Below are 26,881 nucleotides of genomic sequence, written 5' to 3'. Positions count from 1 at the left end.
CTATCCTATTCACATTTGCACTGTCACTTTTACCTCTTCAAATGAAACTAATTTACTCCTGACAAATACTGAGACATATACATTTTTTAAAAATTATATCCTTTTCCAGGAAATAAGCAAACATGATTAATGCACTGTGGAACCTCCTAAATGTCATAGAACTGGTCTCTCACATCTCCTTTCTTAAAGCCTAATGATATTATATTCATTCTGACTTCTTTCCCTTATCCCATGAAAAGGTATTCATTATTTTCAACATTAAATGAGACCTAACACTTTTCTTAAATGTTTTTACATATATCCGAAATATACATACCTCATCTACGAAGTTAATAGCATCAAACCAGTCTTGGAGAGCTTCAATGCAGTATCTAACAACATTTCGAGTATATTCTTGAGTTTCCTGAAATCATAAGTTATACAAATTTTCAGTATATATATATATATATATATATATATATATATATATATGTATTTCAACTTTTAGTTACATGCAATTTATAAAAATAAGTCATATGCATTATATATATAATGGTAAATTTTTTTTTTTCAAAATAACCACATTAGCCATTTCAAGAAATCATCCCTTCACAAACTAATAGTAATGACAAGTGACAATTAGGAAAATTAAAGAACACAATCTACTACCTTTTATATAATATAATCCTTAAAATGAATCAAAGCTGAAAGAGATTTATGTAATATAAACCAGGTTCCATTTCAAAAGGTTCCAAAAATATTATAAATGCCCTAAGGTTATTGTTTGACAAGTACAGAACGTCTTTTGAGACAATTAAAAAGTTCTAGAAATGGATCGTGATAATAGCTGCACAACATTGTGAATGTACTTAATGTCACTGAATTGGACATCTAAAATGGTTGAAGCGGTAAATCTCATGTTATGTATATTTTACTACAATAAAAAAAAAAACAATAAAAAGGACAGAACATATGAGTATGCTAAGTAGCCTTTAAATACTTTGTTCACAACAAAATTTAGAAGAAAAAAGGATAAGTATGTGCCACTTAAAATAAGAATTTGTGATAGAGAATTATAATGTTTTCTGGAGAAATAAATCCAGTGAAATAGGCAAGTATTAAGTTAAATGGGAAAATTATGATAACCTCTCTTCAAAAAAATGGGCAAAGGATTTGAATAGACATTACTCCAAATAAGATCTACAAAAGTAGATAAGTATATGAAAAGATACTCAACACTATCAGTCATTACGAAAATACAATTAAAGCCACAATAAGATACCACTCCACACTAGGATGACTATAATTTTTAATATATAAAATAAAAAGTGTTGGAAAGGATGTGGAGAAACTGAAACTCTCATATATTGCTGGTGGGAATGTAAAATGGTATAGCCACTTTTAAGTTAAACATATTTAACCAAGCAATTCTATTTTCATATGCCCGCAAGAATTAAAAACATATATTCACACAAAAACTTGTATACAAATGTTCATAGAAGAATTTATTGTAGCCAAAAAATAAAATCAACCCATGCATGAGTGGACAAGTAAAATGTGGTATATCTATGCAATGGAATACTATTCAGCCATTAAAAGGAATGAAGTACTAACTGATATATGCTGCAATACAGCTGAACCATGAAAACATTATGCTAAGTGAAAAATGCCGGACACAAAAGGCCAATTATTGTATGACTCCATTTATTTGAAATGTCTAGATTAGGTAAATTCACACAGACAGAAGGGAGATCAATGGTTTCCAGAAGATGAGAAAACGTAACTGGAAGGTAAGAGGTTTCGTTGGAGAGTAATGAAAATGTCGTGGAATTAGTGGTAATGGTTGCACAATTTTGTGAATACACTATCAATTACTGAATTGTATACTTTAAAATGGTTAAAATGGTAAATTTTAAGTTATGTGAATTTTATTGCAACAAAAAAATGTTTTTAAAAAACATGTGGGGGCCTCAATGTATAATAAAAGTACAAAGAACATCAAAGTTAAATAGGTTAAACTCATCAGCTACATATGTAAATTCTGGGCCTTTAAAATAATGCTACAAGTCTCACATTCACTGTTGACTTCTCCTTCATCTTGCTCAGTCTCCACGTCCTATTAATTCTTCCTTTATATTATCATGCAGGCTTACTCCTATTTCCACCTATTTCTGCTACCAACCAGACCAAATATCATCTGCCTTGTTTCCTTGCCAACAGTCACTCTGTTTTAATCTATGCCATATAAGATTTATCTTTTTCCCCGCTCTTTAAACCCCTCCCACCACTTCCACCCCTGACCTATGGATGTTGCCATTTCCCCTTAAGAGATGGACCTCTGAAAGCGGGGCGTCTCCTCCCACATGCTTGCCGGGGGGCCCCCTGGGCCTGCAGGGGCAAGATTGCAGGAGGGAGGATTGGGGGGTTGGGTCTGTGGCTCCACTGGGGGGCGGGAACCCAGGACCTTCTGCGTGTAAAGCAGACGGGCTAACCACTACACTATAGAGTCACCCCCCCCAAGATTTATTTTTATAAAAATATTATTTTACACATTCTGTTCCCTATCTCTTACTGAAAAATTTTAATGGCACTTATAAGTTACCATAAATATGCATGATAATCAGAATGGCAGATAATTCACGGATTAAAAAAACTTTTAAAAACAAATGTTGAAAAAAAAAGGAAAAAAGTGTTCTCCCATTTTATCAACGGTTTGGGCAAAAGGGTATCATTAAAGCCTATTGGCACAAGTGCAAACTGACTCAACCCTTCTGGAGAACAATATGAAAAGCAAGTATCAAGAGTCTTTAAAAAGGTGGCCAGTTAATTCCATTCCTAAATACAGCATACTTTATAATCTGTTCAAATCATCTCTCTCCTATCTCCCCACCATTAACATACTCATCCAAAAAAATCCAGTACACATTCTACTTGTTAGTTTTATCATCTTGAGCAAATTATTTAAATTTTATGAGTCTCAATTTACCCATATGTAAAAATGAGAATTAATGCTACCTACCTACTAGTACTGTTAAGAAGAAGGAAATGAAATAATGTATGTAAAATGCTCTGTCATAGTCTAGCACTAAGTCTGACAAGTGCCCCAACGAGTAGTGGCCAAATTCGTGTCAAGTCTGCAGTAACCCAAAACTGCCACTAGATGGAGACTTTATAGCTTGCTTGTTTCGTTCAGAAAGCAAAAATTAATAAGATTCTAGAAATGTGCCATCCCTTTATCCATTCTATCTGTTATTAACCTAGTATTACTTAACTAGCTCTTAACATTTTCAGGAACCGAACAGCATTCAGGGCAAAAAGTAAGTGAAGTTTTCTTTTTATTGCTTATCCTTTAGTTTCATATTTTATAAGTAGAAAATATAAACAAAAAGAAATAGCTTTCTTTTTACTTTAAAAAATAGTATTTCTTCTAGTTTACATTTCTAAAACCTGACAACAGTGCTGCAAAAGACATTCTTACTTAAGAGACAATTATAGTAAAGTGGTAAAGAGCACTGGTTCTGAAATCAAATGGATTTGTTTTCAAACTCAGGTTTCACCCGTAGCTGTGTGAACTTGGGCAAGTTATTTAACCTCTGAAAGAAAGGGATGATACTATTTACTTCATAAGAGATGTTATGAGGATTTGATAAAAATATAAAGAATACAGTGTAAAGAACAATATCTGGCATAGTGTAGGTGCTTGTCAAGAGAACATCTTATCTAGGAACTAAATATTCTTTTAACTGAGAAACTACTCTCAGATCTATACCAGGACAATATGAGCTTTCTCTCTCCCTGTTCTTTCACCTCTTAAGTTAAGGGAACCACAAAACACATTGCAATCTTGGCCTTCAAAGCTGAAAAATAAACTACTGTCTGGAAACAATGATTTCTCATTATCACATTAACTCCCCAGCTTCATAATCCAAATTCGTCCTCAAGACAGTTGTCAGAATAATCCTCCTAAAATACTGTCTCTTCGTATCAATATCATATCAACCTTCCTCCTGAATCACTGTCTTCTGTTGGCTTATATGATACTGAATTCTTCTGGTTTTCTCCTCTCCCTCCACATCCAAATGTTAGTAGTTTTTTCCTCCGGGTCTACTGCTCTTCTCTTCCTACTTGGTCTTATCTCTTCGTGTGGCAATAAATATTATATATATTCCCAAGAGTCTAAAATTTATAACTTTGGTCCAGCCTTCTCTTTTGAGCTTGAGATACATACAGCCATATATTCCAACTCATATATTCCAACTGCCTATTCACGATTTCCACTTGGATTTTTCATAGACATCACATACTTAACTTACCTAAAACTAACTCTGATTTCTCTAAACCTGCTTTACTATCAATCTTTTCTACCTCTGTAAATATTATTTCCATACACAGTTACCCAAAAGTCTTTTCTCTCACTCATCAATAATATACAATCCATCACTAAGTCTATTGATTGTACCTCCAAAATACATCTTTGCTATCCAAAATGTATCTTGAATCCACCTTGAATTTCAAACCTGAATTTACCATCTAGACTATTATCACAGCATCTTAATTGGTCTCCGTGCTTCTAGTCTTGTTGCTCCCCACACTCCTCTCAATCAGTCTTCCCAGCAATCAGAGTGATCTTTTAAATGTAAATCAAATCACACAAACCCCTGCTTAAAAACCTTCACTGGCTTCTCCTTAAAATTAAATCCAAGGTTATTTAACATGATCTATAAGGACCTGCTTTAATAGTCTGATCCCTGCCTATCTCTCCAACTCAATGTTCCACTTATTACTCCAGCCACAAATTTCTTAAAAGGATCAATCACTTTGCTATTGGAGGTAGGCTATTCCATTCTACCTCCCTGACTACCCCCACTAACCCCAATTTTATTCACATAGTTGGCTGCTTCATATTTTCTTCAGAAAGGCCTTTTCTGAGCCTCAATCTAATTAAGTTCCACATACATTCACAACCACCTGTTACTATCTCATAGAGCACTTATTAAAAGCTTACAAAATCTATGTATTTACTTAATGTCTATCTCACTTATAAGGCTCCTCTATAACAGCAAGAACCATATCTATTTGGTTCAACACCATAAATGCAAGTATTTAATTAGTATCTACCACAGAATAGTATTCAATAAACATTTTTTGAATGAATGAACAAACAAACCTTATATGACAGTTTTTTTAATAAATACTACAGTGGAAATCAAACAAGGTACTAAGAAAACACTGGATTGGAACCATAAATCTGACTGAAAAAACTTAAATGAGCAGATTACACATCAGTTAAGTCTTCTGAATAGAATTTTTGAAAAGCTAACACTAACACTAGCGGTTCTTCACAATAGTCAGAATCACTGCTGAGGTCCTACTGCACATCAAATAAATCAAAATCTCTGACAGTGGAGCTTAGGCATATGTATTTTTAAAGTTTCCCAGATGATTCTCATGCAAAAGCAGCACTGGACTAAGCAGAGAGAATGAGAGAAGATATGCCAAAAAAGGGACTAGCTTGAACAAAAGCATAGAAATCAGGAAAGCATACTGCATATTGACGAATGGTAATCAACCCAATAAAGGCACAGAGGTAGAAGGGGTATAGGAAGGTGAATTATGAGAGATAAATTGAGTAAAAATTGTGGAGAATCTTAAATGTGTCTACAGGAAACACAGGCCTTTTCCTGTAGACAGATAAGAAGTTGAATGATTTTTAAGCAAAGAAGAGATATGCACAGAATTTAGAAAAGTAACTTAAGTGTTGGTCCAGATTATAGTAGGAAGAATCTAGAGGTAGGAAAACCAGTTAAGAAATTACCTTAAAAACCTAGATTTTAAAAATATGAATAAATTAAGACAGAGGAAAGAAGTGGTAGGGAGACATTACTGGAATGAAAGAGAGAATTTATGGCATCTGATTACAGGTTGAACACAACAGGTATACCAGGGAGAAAGTTCGTGTGTTAGATAATTGCATCATGTAAGATACCATTAAATGAACATAAAGGATACAATATGAACAGATGATTTTTCAGTTAGGAACCTGAGAAAATTCATTTACCTATAAGGAGAGCTACATGAATACCCAGAGTTGTTGGAAATTTGAACATGGGTAGACTGTAACAAACTGTGAGTCATCTGGATTTAGAGAATAGCTGAAGTCATGAGAGGAAACATAAATCTGCTTAAAAGAACACATATATTTAAAGAGTATATGGAAAAGAGCCTCACAATAACTCTGTGAAAAAGGGCAAAAGCCTCTGCTATCCCATTTCCATTTTGTTTCATTTTACCATAAAAATAAAGAAAAAGACTGAAACTAAGAAATTCAAATACTCAAATACTTGTAAATGAGTTGATCCAGTAACCTAAGAAAAGCAGAGCCCAGACCAGAATCCAGATTTCAAAATATTTCCACTGTAAAATTTTGTCCAGCATGCTTATTTGGTACAGGCTAGCAAGCTGGACTTCATGGGATTCATACAGCAAAATCTTAGTCAAGTCCTTAGTTTAGTAGGATCAGGACATTCCATTTTTTTGGATTGTCCAAGGATTCTGGAGAACCATCAAATCAATACTTTAAAATGCAAAAGTAAAATATATACTTGTATAGAAAGACATAAATACACGCAATTACAAATAAGCATTTTCTTATCCAATTATAAGAATTTATGTTGCTGCTATGCTACCCTTAGATTCTTTTTATATACAACTGGAAATTGTATGAAATATATACTGATTTTGTGCTTGGTATCCTAAAAATGTAAATGTTACTGAAGACTATCTTCATCCCTTAAAAGAAGCATTAGGCAACTAACAGGTAATTAGTAAAATGAAATAAAGATGAAAGTAGAGACTTATGAAAGTCCCAAAACTATTCACAATAAGAGAAAGCTGGAAAGATCTTATAATATAAATTCCAACCTGCCTAAGAATAATAATTGCTGCCTCAAGTCAGCTTTCACAGAGATGAGTTCAGAATTAAACACTGCAACATTATTATAAACAAGTAAACAAATCAATGTTTTCACATCTTTTTCTTAATTCTTTTAAAGGAAAACAAAGAAATCAACAAAAATATTTCCAACATACCCTAACTTTACAATGTGATAAGAGCCCCCACATTGGCTGTGCACAGGCCTCAAGTTCAGCAGCAAAGGCAGCATAGTAGGTCTGAGACTCAAATTCCACATGCTCATTTAGTTCTCGCTTGTTTAAGTTCATACCTTGCAAAAATTAAAACAGATATAAACCTTGCAAAATATTAGCAAGTATTCATACTAAAAATCAAGTAAAATACTTCCTAGTACCAAACACATTCTAACATGCACACAAATGGCATATATAAACAATATGTATAAAAATACATAAATTTTAAAAAATAAAACAAGTCTTATTGGAATTCTTTACAAACTAAGTTTTCTTAGAATCACTTTGTAAATTGTCTCTTTCTTATATAACATAATACAATATACTGAATAAAAAAGTCAAAACTATTTTAACTGATGTTAGTTGAAATTTTTATAAAAGCATTATGAATCTTTCTTAGACAACAGATTAGAAACTTCCAGATTAATAATTTAAAATACTAAAATAAATTCTTACTCTCCTGTTTCTTTTTTAATAATTTGACATTTTTCATAACTCTATAATGTTTTCATGAATACTTTATTAAAGTACTTACAAATATCAATTAATTAAAATGAAACACTTCGTATGTAACCTGAATAGTGTGCTATTTATTATCTTATAATTAGTATTTGATAGTTCGGCATTAGGCATTTTGTAAACTAAAGAAATTAACAAAAAAGTAAAATTCATACCTTGAAAGAAAGACACAAAGTTCATCCATGTAACTAACAAACCATGGTCCTCCAAAAATCTCTTAGCCACACTTTGATGAGAAAGGATATTAATAAAATCACTGACAAGAGGCCAATAAGTGTTATTCTTCAGTAACGCTTCTCCACAGTTCACTACCACATGTAAACTATTTTCTTCATCTAAAACAGACACACATAGCCCAAAAATAAGTTTTTAAAAATTAAACTTTACCAATGACACAGATTATACACTGTAGAATCGGAGACACTTAAGTTCAAACCCCAGCCTGCCATTTAATAACTATATGGCTTCAGGCATGTTACTTAGACTCTGAATCAATTTCCCCACCTGTATAATGGAAAAAGACACATATTTTAAATGAAATGTTAACATAACACTTAGCACGTCATTATACTAATCATTACCATATGTCCAACGTATTACATGATACTGAGCTAGCTATGTTTACAAGACCACATTATTTTCCGGATTCTAATGACATAATGCAGTATTTCAGTTCCAATCAACAAAATGCTTTTATTCCTAGATTAATCTCATTCCATCTTAGCAATCACATTTGTATGATTTAAGCAATATATATTAAATTGCTTTCTTCTATTCAATGAATATGTAAATATAATGTTTTAGCAAACACAGTATGTCAAAAATGAAAAAACAGAAAACACAAACATGTTAAGCCTTTAAAAAAATATCCTCAGAGTTTAAATACATTGTTGGGGGAGGTGGTTATGCTTGCCCCAAATCTTTACTATTAGAAGTTATAGCACATATACATTAGCTCTCTTAACCTATTCCTATTTAACGGATTCACTAGACAAACAAGCTTCCTATTTCCGCTATAAAATACAATACCCATAATACACAGAATGCTCAAAGCTAATAGCCTATTACCTAGTACACAAGCTGAGGTTTATGCTTATTCAGAGTCAGTTTTTGTTTCTGTTCATGCTAATTGTTCTTTTTATTATAATTATAAAATTTAAATTAAAAGTATAAAAACTGATGAAATATGAATGCATAAAGAGAGGTATTACAAAAACTGGATCATAAACTTTTGCAAGACAATAAAAGTAAATGCCTAAGAAAACGCTAAAAAAATCTTGGAGAAGAAAAATCATAAAAGCCTAGAAAGATTTTTATGCCCAGATTGCTTCACAAAGATCTAATGTTCCTACTCTAAAAAAACTGAAACTAAAAATCACAGATAATGCTTTACAGATGTGGTAATATAAAAGAAAGATGAAAGAACTTCAGTCAAGGAAACCACATCTTAAAAATGCTTTGCCCATAATTAAAAGATTGGAGAATGAACATGCATTTCTGTGTTTTAAGTTAGATTTTACTGTTTAAGATATATATATGTATCATTTGTTTAATGATTCCTCACTTTAACCATCTTTTTCAACTAACCACCTCCTTGTCAAATTCATCAGTGAGGAAGGCTTTTACTGAACTTCTTAATTTACATACATTAAATTTAGGTTTCAGTCCATGAAATTATTTTATCCAATTCTTGCTTTTTAATATGAACAGTCACTTTCTTCTAGCAAGGTTTATATCTGCTTTTTCTGCAAGGTATGAACTTAAACAAGTGAGAACTAAACAAGCATTTGGAATTTGAGTCTCAGACCTACTGTGCTGCCTTTGCTGTTGAACTTGAGGCCTGTGCTCAACCAATATGAGAGCTCTTATCACATTGAAATTTAACCATATATAAAAACAGGACCCACAAAGTTAACTATGCTCTCTTTCAGTGCTTCTCAATAGGATGAGAGAAGGTATAACTTAATGAGGGAGTAGGGGTGAGAGGCTTTCTACAAATTACCCACACCTGAGATTCCGAAAAGCCCACTGACTGAAAACTACTACTGCCACTGTGAGTTGCTGAGCCACTGATATTGATGAGACAGTGCTTAGGGATGCTGGGATTTAAAAATTTTTTAAACACTGAAAAACACTGTTCTATGTAATTAAAACTAGAGGATGAATAAGCAGAATATACTTAATCAAAATCACTATTTTCTTGACACTGCTTTAAATACTACTGTTCTTGTGAAAAACACCTTGGAATCTTTAACGAAATAAAATGATTAGGACTTCTATTTTTACCCAACAGGTACTTTAGTCACTATAAATATATAGAGCTATGATTTTGTGCTGATGAGATCCAATGATCAACAAATATTTATTGAGCACTTACTGAGGGACAGGTAGTCTATTAAGCTCTGAAAAGAAGGTGGTAAATAAAGCAAGATTTACATAGTCTCTCTCTCTCCACTGAGGTTAATATCTAAGAAGGCAGAGTGTGATAAGGGCTATAATAAGAAAAGTACAGGAAGTCATAAGAACAAATAAAAGTAGTCTATAATTCAGGAAAAGACTTTCCCAAGGAACTGATATTTAAACAGATTTACAGAATGAAGCAGGAATTAGGATTAGCCAAATAAACTAGGGATGGGGGAGGAAACAGTGTTCTAAGTAGAAGAAGCTGTATAAAAAAAGGATGAATTCACTGAGACAAACAATATAAAGGATGGGTGGCACGAATGAGGCCAGAGGCCTTATAAATCAGCTTCAGGAGGTTAGAGTTCACATGAAGACAATGGCAAGCCACTGGAGGGGGTTTGGGGTGGTAAAAGAGGGGATATAATCAGATGTGTAGTGTGCAAAGTGACTTGAAGGAAGGTGGTGATAACTAGTGGTAGAGGCCTAGAGACTACAACGGATTGAACTATGGTGAAGGCACAGAGAAGTGGCTATTTTAAGACATTTAGAAGGTGTAAAGGACAGACAGTGATGTTCGTGACAAGAATCCAAAAATGACTCCTAGGTTTTTAGATTGGGCAGCAGTGTGGATGGTTAGATAGCTAGCTGTACCAAAACGGTTTTCTCTAAGACCAAATGCAAACCATGTATAATAAGCATAGCTAAACCACTTAGTCAAGAAAATAGACTCCAGATTCTTTTCAAAAGAGCAGATACTTCTAAACTCTAAAAAAATTTCTAGTTTATTAATCTGAAATTCTATTTTTGTGAAAAGACCTCTAAATATAATTCTATATAAGAACATCATTGATACACCTGAATAATGATAGATACTACTTTAAAAAATAAAAAGCAATATATGTAGCTAAATCTCTAAGACAGAAAAGGTCATCTTACATGAAGACAGAATAACTAATACAAAGCAGCTTTTAAATTTTCCTTTAAAAAAGTAAAGAGGTATATTACTTAATGTGAATAATGTATTACTCTCCCACCACACCTACAATGGGAAGACAGAGTTGCACAGTGGGCAAAAAGGTATGGGTTTTGAAGTCAGACACCCAAGCCCTACCCACTTACAGCTGTAAAATAACAGACCATTGACTTCAACTCTCTAAGCCGCAACTGCCTCGTCTACAAAATGGAGAAAACAGTATCTACTCCACAAAATTACTGGTAGTTAAATGAGATAATACATATAAGGTACTGAGAAAAAAGCATGGCATATAGTGAGTATTCAAAAGGTAGTAACTATCATAATTATTAGCTAGCTATTATTAAATATAAGGCATTGTGTCCTATACTGAGCATATAACAAGTTCAAGCTATGGTATTACATGAAAATATACTGAAAATAGACCATCAGTATAAAGAGAAAATAGGAGCTGATATGCAAAAGGAGGCAACAATAAAACAATGCAAGTCTTAACTATTAGATTTCTCCTCCACAGAAAATGGAAAGGTCTTAAGATTTAATTTGAAGGACTGTTTGTTGTTATTTTTAAAGTTAGCTCCAAGTGGCAACAAGAGAAGATAATGCCCTATCAGTGTTGGCCTGGCCTTGTCATAGTTAAGAACAAAGATTCTCACATCAGGAGTTATGAAGTCCTTCTTGGCTCTGTCATTTACTATCTGTATACTTTACAGTAAATGACTTAACTTCCTTAAGTCTCGATTTACTCATCTTTAAAGTGGGAATAGTAATAATGTCAATCTTGGAGTTGTTTAGAAGCTTAATTTAAACATATAAATAATATTAACAAAGTATCTAGTACATAGCAAATATTAAAATAATATAAATTATTACAGGGAGGTAAAGTTAAGATGAAAAACCACAGAGAAATGAGAATGTGAAGAGGTCCTAGATATATGGCAGTTTGAGGGGTATCAACCATACAGTGGGCACAAAAGAAGAAAATCGAAAAACGCAGAAAAGGCAAGATTTAGTCCAACTTTTAAATTATAAAAGTATAGGCATATTCTCAGAGAAGCAGGCTCCTCCCAGCCTCAAATCCAAGGCAGTTTCTAAGTGGATGGGGATACCTAGGGAGAGACAGGCTGTGGAATGGTGAAGAGGCCCCCAGAGATAGGGTATTAGGAGAAAGGGTACAAGGGATTACATTTCTAGCTAACTTCTTTTTCCACTTGATGGAATCATATTGAGACAATAGATATTCATGGTGTGAAGTGCTTAATCCTGAACTGACAGACCGGTGGAAATGCCACACAAAGTGGCATGAAGTAGGAGGGAGAACAGGAGACGTGGCTACAGCATACACATCCATACACCAGTGGGATCTGACCATAATGCTTCCAGAAGTGACTGCAACAAGAGCTCACTTGGAGACATAAAGGATAAGAAAGTAATATGCAATATGTAAGACAACTACGGACCTTCAAATCAAATTCATAAAAACTATTTTATAGAATTCTGGGTGTAAGTTATTTTGCATCTATATTTTGTTATTTTTATTATAATTAAATAATAAATGAAAATATAAAACAAATTTTAAAAGTACAGGCATATAAAAATGTCTAAGGCTGATAAAAAATAGGACATGTCTAATAAGTAAATGGTTAAAAAAATTATTGTAAAACCATGTGATAGTAATACCTGCAATCATTAAAAACCGTGTTCTTGAAATGTATATACGGTAGCATATTTTTAATGTATTTATATCTATAAATATATTCATATCACAGAAAATGAAAAGTAATACCAAACATGTTAACAAGTTATTTGTGAATAACAAAACTACAAAATTAAAGTTTTTCTTTAAATTTTGCTGAAAATTTTCAAATTTTTCTTTAACAAACGTGTATTATTTTATAATCTTTTTAAAACTATTTTAAGCATATAAAGAGTTTTTAAGGCTAGGTATACACTGTATAGTAATAATAATAAAATTAGTGAAAATAATTCTGAGTTTACCTTGTAGCTCACTTTTAATAAGGCAACTTTCCATCATGTATAATAGCACAGTGACCATAATATCCAGCAGCTGACATTCTTCTGTTACCTGTCTGGCTAGCTCCTCGTTGCTGAACAACTGAACACTAATATGCACAATTCTGTTAGACATTGTGTCTGATTCATGACTTTTCTTCAGTGTTTTCATAATGAAAGCATAATGCTGAACAAAAGTTTTTGTAAAAGCAACCTATAAATTTTTTTAAATAGAAAGAAAAAGACACGTTAATTTAACTTTGAGTTTTATAACACATTTTCCCATATATTATATTAACATTTTAAAACTATTATTAGCTTGTAAAAATGTCCAAGGTAATTGTAAAAATAATTTCAATGATGATGGTAGTCTAAAGTCACATTTTCCTCTTTTACTGGAACATTAGCAAAATACTCTAATTGTTAAACAATTTTAATAGGCATTTTAAATTATTAAAATGTTAAAACAATTACAATATCATGGTTTAAAATATGAATTTTCACTATGCTCAAAACACATTAATTTACTAATGTCCAAGTATATGTCGTTGTTCTGTGCTACTTTAACAACAAAATCTACAGTCTCAGCTAAAACCTATCACAGAGGATTTCATACAACTTAACGAGTCAACGTGATTACACCGAAAGAAATACCTTCTTCTATTTGATCTGAAAGCTGACTGCTAATCTGACTAAATACTCTAACACGTACATTTCCTCTGTTGTTTTCTTAAGCAGGTAAAAATACACAAAACAACAGCATTATTAAAATGTCACTGCTAATAAAGCTTTATTACCTAAACCGTAAGAACTACAGCGTGATTTATTTTCTTCTCATACACTAGGTTGTGTCACTGCCGTAACTATATGGTGATTAACAGATGGGTCCAGACCCTCTGGGACTGGAGACTTCACCTACCTACATGTGTACATGAGCCAATAACTGTTCTGCCTTTAACAGTTATGGCCAGCAGCTACTAATCCCATGTTTTCCCATGCCTAATACCACCATCTAAATTCGGCTGCCCCCATCACACATTCTCATAGCACCTTGTATCTTTCCTTTAGAAAACTTATTATAATTTGTAACTAAAAATTTATCTGTGCAAATGTATTTGTCCCCCAGCATCCACTCTGGATCAAGTTCCATGCAGAAAGGCAACCCTCAGGAATTCTGCTTTAGTAGTGGTCCTCTGTCACAGATCTACAATATGACACTTTTTCTGCAGCCCCTGTGTTGGCAACAGAGGAAGCTAATGCTCTTTCATAGTATTATATCAGTTTTCAGAGCTACAATACAATAAGCCACAGCTGAGAAATATATCAAAAAGATTTAATAATGAAAAGGCAAAGAAAAGGAAACAAAGCTCAGAAAGGAAAGGGAAAAAATATAGATACCTTATACTCCTGATCTGGAAGCATGTTGAGTAAGAAAGTTACCATCTTCTGGGGGAATTCATACTTTATAGTCCAAAACAATAGTTCTTCTAGGAAACTTTTATGTTTCAAAACATCCATTATGGATTGATCTGCATACAAAAAAAAATTTATCACCTAATGATTTTTCCTTATCTCATTTAAATCTTACAATAATTAATAACCCATCAACCTCAAACACCTAAATGTATCTAAAAATTAAGGCTACCCCTTTAATAATTTAGTGATAATATGGAAACATCAAGCTAGGTTTCTATAATCTCCACAGCATATAAATTACAGAATACCGAATCCTTATATTTTAATATAAAGTAGCAACTAAAAAATAATAAGTAATTACTTTTCCATAAACATAAGCCATTTATCTAAAATTTCTACTAAGATTCAAAATAATTACCTTACAGGAACACTATTCATGGTACTTAATTTAAAATAATAATAATTTTTAAGCTAAAAACATACTATTAAAGACATAAAGTCCAAAATTATCTACATTTTTTAATTTTTAGAAAAAGGAGGGAAATCTTGACATTCAATAATTTATCTATTTCTTCACAATTATCTTTCATAAATAAAATACTAACTTCACTAGAAATAGTTACTAATATATTGCTTGCTCTAATATACAGAAGCATTTACTTTTTTTCTAGTAAAAATATATGAGGAAAAGTATCACTCCTTGAATCTAGACTGTATCTTGCTAATCTCTGCATCCTTGACACAGTCAACAGAAAGGTCTCAACAGGTATATGAAGAACTGATTGTTTTTAATACTTTAGCTATCTCTTTCTCTTGCTTTCTCTAATTTTTTTCCCTAAAAATGAACTAGAAAATTCTATTAATCTTTGTTAGAGCAAATGATCTTGGACTACTGCTCTCAGTCATCAATAAGAACATCAAGTGTCAACTGTGAATGAACTGGTTCAGTGACAGTGCTTAAGCAAGAACTAGAGTTCCATGAAAGATTTGAAAAAACAGTATCATATGCACCAAAATATTCAGATACGGCCCTAACTACATTACAGTTCAAATTGTCTTGCAGGATAATAACCTTGTAGCATTTTTTTCAGTTAACCCTACCCCAGTTTCACAGTTCTTCTATTACTAAGTAATGTGTTCATACCACATCTCCCTCAGGAAATGAGTCTAAAAGAGGAACAACAAACTCAGTATGCCATGGCCCTCTTGATTCTTCTATAAAATATTCTGAGTTTAAAAAGACTTGAATCAGTTCTTACATATAACTTTAACCTCATTTTTCCATTAGTAATTAATTACTAATTTTCCATTAGTAATTATTTTCAGAATAATAATTTCTATATTTCTGGAGAAACCATAATTTTAACTACAGAGAAGCAAAAATATTTACCAATTCTCTACCTAACTCCCTTTCAAAGGGGCCTTCAGTATAAACAATATGTAATATGAATAAAAATCTAAATATGATTACACTATACATCCCTTTATTAGAAACTAAATAACTTTATTTTTGAAATCTCATAATTTTCTACTCTTAAAACAGAAAACTCTTCCTCCTGATATAGTTCATTCCCAGGATATGACAATGATTTAAAAACAGAAATAAACCAGTCTTGCAAGAAATAAGTTAAAATATATTCAGAGACAGACACTAATAGAGCCAAAGCCAAAAAAGTAATAAAATTAGGGCCCAAGTGGATCATGTGGCAGGAATGTAAGGATTATAACTAAAAATTAAAATATGATCCACAGCACACTGCTGAAGCCAATTTAATTCTCACAATTCACTTGGCGCTAAAATAATTGAAAATTTCACAGACTCCCAAAATAAATAAATAAATAAAACCCTCACAGACAAGTGCTTCTTAACACATTTACAAAGCTGAACAAAACTAGCCATATTAATCTTACAATTCAGTTATGACTCCACATGCTTACATTAGTCAAATGAAAAGCCTGCAACTACCATAATTATTATATGTCAAGCATTTAAAAAGAAAGATACATTCACTTTGTTTTAAATAAATAAAACAATCCAAATGTATCAGAAAAGCTGTGGCATCTACTAAAATGAAAATAGGTATAATTACGAACAATTTGATTTTTTCATCTTCAGACCAAAAAAAAAAAAAACTTCCACAATTCTTTATTGTTCTTAAACTAGGTGATGTCAGTTTCCCAAGATATTTAAACCCTATGTTATGTGCTTTATGTGTTATGTATGGAAATGTGGTTAGAAATGCTTCCATTAGTCATGTATGGCTATTTACCTTTAAAATCTTGATTAAATTGTCATGACTTTTACAATGCCTAAACTACCGTAAGCCAAATTTTTAAAAGAAATTTTTGAAGAACCAGTATGTAGTATAAATGCATGAGAAATGTAAAAGTTTTAATTAGACAGCAGAGTTCAGGCTCTGCAACTCATTACCTCAATAATCTTCAAAAGCAACAGGCACTTTTTAAAAACCAGAGGTTCTACTAATTCAAAAAGCTGTTTCTTCCATATACATACTTAAACTAAAAATGGTAACGGATCAAGTCTGAAATCTCTACTACTTCTTACCAGTGGAGGAAGAAAGAGAAGACAATCCAATCCCAAAAGCAAAAAAAATTCAGGATAAAAGAAAATAAACTTCAAGTCTGCATAAAAAGTACCTTCAGCCAGAGCTTGATCAGGCTAAAGGAAAACAATGACATCTTACACCATAACAGGTATATTTCTGGGCATCCCTAAAGCTTAAACTCAAGTATGTGTCTAACAATCTGCTCCAATTCAGATGTGTCTCAAGGACTCAAGAATACACATGGACAACTCTGGTAAGTCAAAGGGCCAAGCAGCCATATGGGTTTCCAATTTTCTTCAGGCATTACAGGTTCTCTGCTGAGCCAGGAAAAAGGGGAGCATGTGTGTATGTATGCATCCTGGACCACAGATCAAATTTCATGCCCTTTGCTAGCAATCTACAAGTTAAATGCAGCAGCCTAAGCAACTAAGAACAGACTTACAAAATGAGCCTCAACTGAAGCTACCTGCTTGCCCAATCTTTCCAGGCAGTCCTAAACATTCCAAACAAGATACACTTAATCAGCACCAGAAGTAAAACTCGTCTTTTCATCAAAATATTATTTTAACCACTGGAGACTCTGTAACAGACAATAATAAACCAGACAATAGACCATGTTAAACTTTGGAAATCCATGGCAAAAATCCAGAGTACAGGCTGCTAACTAAAAACAAGTACTCTAGAAAAGCTTTTAGTGAGGGCCAAGAAAACCTAGTGGTTAAGAGCTTAGGCTCTGGGATTTGAATTAAAGATCAACCTCCTATTAGCTGTGATCTCTAACATACTTCCATTTTCTAATTCATAAAATAGTAATAATAAAATCTGCTTCATATAGTTACCTTGAAAATGAATGAAACAACACATAGAGCATTATGTCTAACATATACAAAAAGTTCAATAAATATCACTCATTACTATTATTACAAAACTATTCCTTCACTACAAGCATATCTACTTCCTCTTTGAGTGAACATGTATTAACTCCTTACTGAGAACTGTGTATTAAGTGCTATTCTTCTCATTCATTCTCATATTCATTCATTCATGTTCTCTCTCTTGCTCTCTCTTTCACCACCTCTCCCTTATTTATCCTTTTTCATTCTAGAAATTGCATAACCCAGATTATGAAAACATGTAAACCAAACTAAAACTTTACACCTAAAACACTGGACTCAAATCAAAGAATCAATGAAAAGACGTACTTTTTTCTGGATCAAATATGATAATGAATGTTTTATATTTAAAAAAAAAAAAGACAAAATCCCAATAGTAAAGGTTTTATTTGAGCCCTACGATCACCCTCTAATAATACTTTATTAAGGAAATCATTAGGCAAATCTAATAATGTAACTTGCTTCTCAAACAGCTTTGGTGTGAATATGGCTAACAAATCAAGTGTTCTTAGTGATTAAGCATTTTAGGAGCTTTTCATACAAGGAAAAAATTAAATATAAATACCTTTGGTGTTACCGCTTAGTTTGACCCTTTTTCTCTTGCCCAGACCTTGACTGCCATCCTGATCCTCCTGAAGAAAAACAAAATCAGCATTATAATAGTTTTATTCATGAATTTATGTATTTTATATAACCATAAATATGCTTATAAATCACTAAATATATAATATAGTCATGCTTATATATTATTAACACATTTACTTTTATGTATCTGCTATAGTACCTTTTCAATGCTAATTTTGACTAAAATATATAATGAAAATCCTTAGTATTAAAATATAAGAGTGCTTAAACTTAATCTGTTTCAAATGCGAGACTCTTTAACACCCCAAAATACCAAAATAAAAATTTTCCTAACCTTATAAACATAACATCAAATAAACAAAGAAGCTGAAGAGGGAGTTGATTAGCATAGGAAGGAAGAAAGGGAAGAAGGGTAAAACAATAAATAAAGGAAAGGCTTTAAAGAGTCTACAACAAGCAAAAGCAGACAAAAGCCATAACCGGTACCTGGGGAGATCATTTGGATACCCAGGCAAACATCTTGGAGCGGTTTCAGGCAATCTCAAGGGATGGTACACTGTACCACAACAAGAGAGTGGGAAGCTAGCCAGCTGAGACAAAGGCAAGGAAAGAGCAGAGGAAGCGGCCTGCCACTAGCAAAACTAAGGTGAAGCTAGGGGTGTGCCTCTTAGGGAAAAAGCCTGAATATAGGTGCACACTTCTAATTTTCTTAAAATGTTGCTGCAAAGGCTCTTGCTGTCTTTGTAGCTGAGTTCAAGTTTTTTTCCCCTGCAGCTAAAGGCTATGACTCTAGTCCATTATCCTAGCTTTCCTAAACTAGGAAAGACAGCATATGAATCCAAAACTTCTATGTTACACTGACATATTTTTCCTATTTTCCAAACATGTATGAGCCAACTGGTATTATAAAGACGTATGTGGTAGTATTCTGGCATACGATCTGTTGTGCTAACAATGCATGTTAGGACTGTAGTACAAATTCCCAGATTTCTCAATTGGAGCCTCTCAAATCTCTAAAGCTGAAAAATAGCCTTAGCTTCGAGTTGTTCTATCTGCTGGTGTAACTTCCTTGGCTTACAACCAGTCTTAACTTCAGGTTTCTGTCAAGTCCAGCATAAGTCCTCAGGGCCATCCTTGGGTTTTCCACAGCTACCAGTAAGTTCAGTCATTCAGCATTCACTGAGCACTTCAATATACCCTCCCTGTTAATCCTCACCTTTGCTAAAGCCTTGATGGCACCAGGACTGACAGTCAAACTATACTCTGCACTCTCCTCCTCTGCCACCCTCACCTTGCCCTTGGAGAAAGTCAACCAGAATGAAATTTGTAGACTTAAAAGACAGAAAACAGACATAAGGATGTAAAATCATGTCAAAGGGCAGAGGGGATTCTGAGATTTAAGATTTTAGCTAACAGCCATTTATGAAACTGTTCTCCTAACCCTGAGAGAAAAGACAAATCTAGAAAAACTATGTTATATTCCAAGTTAGGATTACATCATAATTTCAAATAGAAACTTCTTATGAAACAAATACCCTTGATCAAGCATGGTCATGGAAATATGAAGTTCTATAAATTTCGCAGCCTTATAGCCTAAAAGACAAGTAAAATTAGCCAGACAAAGGTAAGGAAAGTCATTCCAAAAAGAGAAGACGGCATAAGCAAAGGCACAATAACAAAAGTCCGGAAACATAGACCGGTGAGTTTGGCTTGACATCACAGTAGATATCAACCACAGGAAAGGAGATTATCTCCATCTAAACCAGTGGGAAAATAGGTACTCTTGCACACTGCTGATGAGAGTATATCGTAGTACAATTTTCCTGAATGGCGATTTGTCAATACCCATGTCATAAGTCCTTAAAGTGTATTTATCATTGGAACAGAAATTTCAGTTCGAGGAATTTATCCTAAAGAAATAATCAGACAAGTGAATAGGAACTATATGCATAACTATTCATCACAATGTTACTTACAATAACAAAAAAAGAGAATCTTTGGCTTCAAACAGCAGGGGATTGGGTAAATAGATTATAGCATACCTGTACCCTATGAATAAGAACAATGCTAGAGCTCTATATTCATTGTCACCAGATAGATGTTCAAACACTATTATAAATGAAAAAAGGATGTAAAATAGAAACACATTACATGTGTTTCAGGCACAAAGTATGTATATTTGTCCAAAATTAGATAAGAAAAATAGATTCAAATTCCAAGTCTACAAAATCTGCATATGGTTTCTCAACCCACACTAACCCGTCTGTCTTTCTTTCTTGGATATATTTACTAGACAGATGAAAAAAATGTGAGCTCCATAAGAGAAGTCAGGTAAATTCACAGTAGTTAAAACAATACTCAAAGAAGGTTAATACAGAATACACAAGGCTAAAAGGAATATTTAACATATCCGGTTATAAACATAAAATCCAAAGATCTTGAGAGATTAGAACAATAAAATGAAACAAGGATTTCTATAAACACTTTATTCTGAGATTGTCTGCTTTAAATCAACTTGCACAAGTGCAAACTGAGAGAGAGCTCTAACATGTCAGCTGTAAGTATGAGAGGGGGAAAAAAAAAAAACTTAGGCATTTCATTTGACCACTGGAGTTCCTGCCAACAGTCTAGCGTAGCTGCTGAAAGGCCAACAAAAAAAACCAAAGGATGTCCCAACATAGTACACTGAGCGGATCATAGATTATTAAAAGAAGTGAATAACTGAAAGAGGTACGTACAGAAAATAATATTAAATAACTAAAGCTAAATATTTAAAGGGGTGTTATATGGAAATAAAAATAAAAATCTTTCTAGGAGGAAAATAAGAAATGTGTGAAAATTACTTAACACAGTATTGAGAAGAACTTCCTAGTAATTAACAAGTTGCCTCAAACTAAATAAGCTCCCTACCACTGGAAGTGTTTATGGAGAGACTTACCAATTATCAGGAATGTTGTAAAATCAATTCCTGCACTAGAAAAAAATATAGTCGATGTTTGTTAAGGTCCTCCCCACCAAGTCTCTGTGATTCCCCATCCCACCCTTAACCATTAATGTACTTTTTATAACTAACAAATTAAAATTAAATCTTATACCTCCAAAAATATTTAATTTTCTTTTACCTATTAATTTATGTAAAGCAACTCTGACTTTTAATTTTAATAATCTTGCCTTAGCTACAAGTTTTGACAAATTAGTTTTAACTATTCACCTGGATTCTGTCTTAAATAAAGGCAATAATATTGAGAGCATATCTACAGTGTAATTTATTTTAAGTGATTATTTCTCAACTATATAAGTGTATGCAGGAAAAAGACTAGAAGCAAGCAAAATTAATAAACAATGGTTATCCCTGGATGGTATGGCTGTAGGTAAATTTTCTCTTTATATTTTTTTATACTTTTCAATTTTTCCACAGTGGACATTCATCTTTTTATAGCTGCACGGGTAGGGGGGGTAGTGTTTGAAATAATTTCATTTGTATTAACAGCTAAATACATTAAAGTCACAGAAATTAATGATCTGGTCATTACACACAGATAAGTGGACACTTGCTTATGACAATGGCCACACTGAATATAATCTTTCCTTCAAAAGTTATCTTAATCTAAAAGATCTTACTTTCTCTGGGAAATTCTCTAATTAGATCCATGTACATATAATACTAGAGACTGTTTTCTTTTGAACTGAAATATCTGATTATAAATAATTCTAAACAAAAAATGAATAAATATATATCTAAATTTAAAATTACCACAAAGTTATAATTTGCTTATTTTCTTTTCTTTTTGGTTCCATTCAACACAAACATTTTCTACTGTTGTTTCATTTGAGCTACACAAAAAAATAAGTAGTAATATGAAGAATGGCATGTGTATAAATAGCACTGCTGAGTACATAATGTTCTGTTAGTCTAGAGATAGCAGAGACAAATATCTGACACAACATGTATGAATAAAATTAAGTAGACTGAAATATGTACACTCATTCAAATAAAACTCTTTGCAAATAGAAATCTTGCTGCTATTGTAGTTTCAAATCTGTTTCTTCTTTTTTAAAATAAAGTGGTAGGATTAGATTACCTCTACAATCTCTTCCAATCCTAAATTCTAACTTACGACAGTTTTTAAATTGTTCTAATTCAATCTCTATAGTAGTAATAGAGATGTCACTATCCTCTTCTCATCCTTTCTTCCTTTTTATATAATTTGTTAAATTACAAGAATGAAATCATGAAAAGGGCTTGCTCAGTAATTCCATGGGCCTGTAGGGTAAGGTTGTAGAAACTCCAATCCTTAAGCCTTATCCATCACTTCATTTATAAATTTCAAATATAAATACTAAAAGCAAACATACCAGTTGCCAAAAATCAGGGCAATATGACTTTAAAAGCATTAATGAAATTTTTAAATGGCATAAAATAGGTATTTGTTCACGAACATCTGTATCTGGGTACTCTTCTATCACATTCTATCTTATTGCTTCATCTACTTTCACCTTTATGTATTCTGTCCTTTATTAAATTATTGCTTGCATTCTTTATCTTTTTAAGTAATATAATAAAAAATCCTTTAAAAGAATAAAATTGCAATACAAATTTAAAATATTAATGCCATTAGTTTTTAAGTGAGTAGGTGGAAATGCCTATATTTTCTCTCTAAATAAATCATTCTAAAACTGACACCCCTTTAAATACTTAACTTGCTTCTTATTTATGATGCTTAGCTCCAAATGAAATATTTTTTCCATGTAAGTTACTGGTCCTAATAAAATAATGTTTCCCATTAAGAAATAAAAGCAGAATACAACAGGATAGAGGACTCCAACAAGAGACTAGCAGAAATAATTTCATTATTAAATTCAAAAGTATATTCTGTTCCTAAAGCTGCAATAAATGCTAGTAAAATTTTATTCCCTTCTGCTTTACAAAGGTAAAGATCAATTTTTACAAAAATATCTTATAATCTTAACATAAGCTTTTATTCTCTCAATGTATAAAAGTATTTAACTTAAGGAAAACTTTAATTTTAATTAAAACTCCATAATAACCTCTCTGGCTACAGTGGTATTTCATTATCATGTTATAATTTTTCCCAACAGGTAAGTACCACTGAAATACATGGAGAAAACCTATAATCAACAGTTGGTATATTATTTAGCTGTAATTCACTCGTAATTATTAGGTATCAAGAGAATCCAACCAAGGAAAAGACTAACAAATGTCACAAACTGTTTGTGTAAGTTTTAAAACACGTTTACAAATTCTTTGACATTCCTCCCATTAAGAGGTAGGACCTATGTCCCCTCTCACTGAATCTATTCCCACCTCAGCAAATCACTCACAACTAAAAGGACGCAGTGGAAATGACAGTATGTCACATCCAAGGGTAGCTCAGAAAAGGCTCTATAGCTTCTGCTCTTAATACTGCTCATCCAGTTACTACATAATAAGTCCAACAACCTGAAACCACCATGCTGGAGAAGCCACACGTAGGCACTCTGGTCAAGAGTCAGCTGAGCTCCCTATGGAACATCAGCAACAACTGCCAGTCCTGTGAGTGAGCCATCTTAAATCTTCATCTCAGCTGAGCCTTCAGAAGACTGCAATTGCAGCCAACAACTAACTGGAATCACATTAGAAAACCCAAGTGAGAACCTCCCAGTTGTCCTTCCCATATTCTTGAGTCATAAAATTGTGAGTAAAAAAAAAAAAAAAAAAAAAATGATGATTTTAAGCCACAAAGTTTAGGACAAATTTGCTGTAAAGCAATAGTAACAAGAACAGTGGCTCATTCACTTTACAGAAAAAACTCTAAATCAACAGATAGGAGACTGTATGTCCATTTCCAACTCTACCACTAACTAGAAGAAATTCACTAGCCTGAGTAAATCAGTTCATTCTATGGAATTCAGCTTCCTCATCTATACATAAGAAAGTTAGACAAGATAAACTTTAAGGCCACTTTTAGATCTAGCATTTTTAATTTTTATAACCTTCAAAATACCTCTCCTAATTCTCATTTTGCTTCATTATATTACACGACTTTTCTAACTCAAGATTTGAAAATGTGTTCAGAACCAAAAAGCAATGGCTCTCTAGTACATAAATCAATAAAACATAAATGACTTTTTGTGTAAAAAATTATAATCACAATCTTAAAATAAAAAATTTCCTGAACTTATCACTAAAATTCTTCTACGATTGCCCCAGGTAATATTCTTATTTTACACTTTTCCATACTTTTCACTTCGAATATGTATGTGTGACTTTTATACTCAGAAAAAAATATAATCTATTAAAATTTAAGATATGTATACCCTGTAACCTAGTAACTTCACAACTTAGAGAACTATTTGTACATCTACACGAAAAGAAATCTAGCATTGTGTCTTATAATAAAAAACTGAAGATTAAGAAAATGATTGGATATACTGAAGTTTATTCATATTTCAGAATACCATACAGTAGATGGAAATAAAAGAGTACAAACAAAGATGGATTTGTACAATACATAACAGAGGAAATAAAAGGACACAAAATAGTATAACGTTTTTTATGTACTCTCACACACACACACACACAGACACACTATACATTTCTATAAGCATATATTTAACTACATAAGAAAATGGTCTGTCAAGGACATCAAACTATTAACTGTAGTTACCCAGAGGAGAGGCCAGTATTAGTGAGAGTAAAGAGGGGCCTTTTATCTGAATTGTCTGGTAAAACAACTATCATCTATTTGTATAATATTTAGTTAATCTTCTAATTAATTTTTTAAAGATAAACGTAATTATTTTTGTACTGTGCTTTAGTATTCTTTGGAAGAAGGAGCAGAAATATCTATAATGTGACCCACGAGAGCTCAAAAATTCAAATATTTGAATCTCTTTTACACATAAAGCATTAGGACCGGAAACATTTATCAAAAGCCTAATTTGTATCTGGTCATGATAGTTTCTAATTTTATGTAATCTCATTTAATCCTAACATTAACCTGGGGATCATCTGGGGACCGGGCATGCGATGTGGCAGTTGAAGTTAAATATTTGGCAAAAAGCACAGTAATATTATGAGACAAGATTCAAATTCAGATCTAACTCTAAAGCTCAAGTTTCTCTTAAAAACTAAAGTAGGAGAGAACCAGGCAAAATGGCGTAGATGATAGAAGTTTTGCTCATCCCCTCCTGCAACCACATCAAAGCTGAGACAGAAACAAGGAGCAAACAGCAAGCAGAGGTGCCTGGGGTTCTAGATGAACAGAAACCCCACCCCTACGGAGAAAAATAAGAAATCACCCTACGACAAACAGTTGGGAGGTAAGAGGGGGAGAAGATGTCAGGCTGCCTGGTCTCACGTAGCTGAGCGAGACAGAGGCTATGCAGCAGCAGGCGGCAGCAGCAGCTGGCAGCAAGAGACGCCTCTTACAGGGACCATGTCCAAGAGCAGACTTTCAAGGTGATGGACCTGCTCACTTTGAGCACCAGCACCAGGCTGGCTGCTCAGGGGCACCAGGAACTTACGGGGGGACAGAGTTGTCAAAGCAAGGGCCAGAGGCGAGGCTTTCTCCCAGGCAGAAGTGCTAGTTGTATCCATTGCTCTTCTGTTGAGCCCTTCCTCGTCCCAGTGTGTGGACGCAGCACTGCCATAGCTGAGACGTCATCGAACTAGATAACAGAGGTCACTCCATCCAAGGATTCCCTGAAACTCCACCTCCCCCAACTCATGGCCTCACCCAAGCCACATTCAGTTGTGTCCTCAGCGAGTCCTGTGCCACTTGCTGAGCGGCACCAAGGCTCACATTGGTGGCAGCTGATCTCAGTTTCTGGCATGGCTTCTTGAGGCAACTATAAGCAAAGCATCTATGGATTGCTTGCTGAATCTTAACAGGTGGCCCCAGAGGGGCACAGGCTGGGCTAAACTTGGCCTGCAGCTAAACCCCTCTCAGGACTGTGCCACTGGACACCTACTACACAAAGCTACACTAATAAGACCAGGAGATTTGCTTAGCACATAAGAACAGACACAGAAAGGCAGCCAAAATGGGGAGACAAAGAAGCATGTCCCATATGAAAGAATAGAACACAGCTCCAGCAAAAATGGGAGTCGAGCAATATACCAGATGCAGAGTTCAAAACACTGGTTATAAAGATAATCAATGAAGCTAGGAGAAGTGTAGATGAATTCAGTGAAAACTTTAACAAAGAGATAAAAAACATAAAAATGGAGATGGAAATTATAAAAGAGAACCAGTCAGAAATGAAGCATATAATATCTGAGATGAAGAGTATATTAGAGGGAATCAACAGAGTGGATGAAGTGAAGGATCGAATCACTGATACAGAGGATGGGGTAGCGGAGGACACCCAATCAGAACAGCAAC

The 26,881-nt window shown here is 33.3% G+C and overlaps 1 protein-coding gene across 6 annotated transcripts in view; it reads right to left on the bottom strand.

Moving 5' to 3' along the window:
• UBR3 (ubiquitin protein ligase E3 component n-recognin 3) overlaps nt 1–26,881 on the bottom strand; it is a 188,009-nt gene that overhangs the window by 115,805 nt on the left and 45,323 nt on the right. For all 6 annotated transcript variants that reach the window (XM_039855612.1, XM_039855607.1, XM_039855609.1 and 3 more), the window contains exons 6-11: nt 18,475–18,541; nt 14,432–14,562; nt 13,019–13,247; nt 7,800–7,979; nt 7,069–7,202; nt 317–403 (exon numbers count right to left, since the gene is read on the bottom strand). In XM_039855612.1, coding sequence (XP_039711546.1) covers nt 317–403; nt 7,069–7,202; nt 7,800–7,979; nt 13,019–13,247; nt 14,432–14,562; nt 18,475–18,541 — 828 coding nt within the window. The remainder of the gene's footprint in view (nt 1–316; nt 404–7,068; nt 7,203–7,799; nt 7,980–13,018; nt 13,248–14,431; nt 14,563–18,474; nt 18,542–26,881) is intronic.

Source organism: Pteropus medius, unplaced genomic scaffold, assembly GCF_902729225.1.
Source record: "Pteropus medius unplaced genomic scaffold, Ma_sr-lr_union100, whole genome shotgun sequence".
Taxonomy (NCBI): Eukaryota; Metazoa; Chordata; class Mammalia; order Chiroptera; family Pteropodidae; genus Pteropus; species Pteropus medius.
The sequence above is the reverse complement of the archived record's forward strand: the minus strand, read 5'-3'. Positions and strand labels throughout refer to the sequence as shown.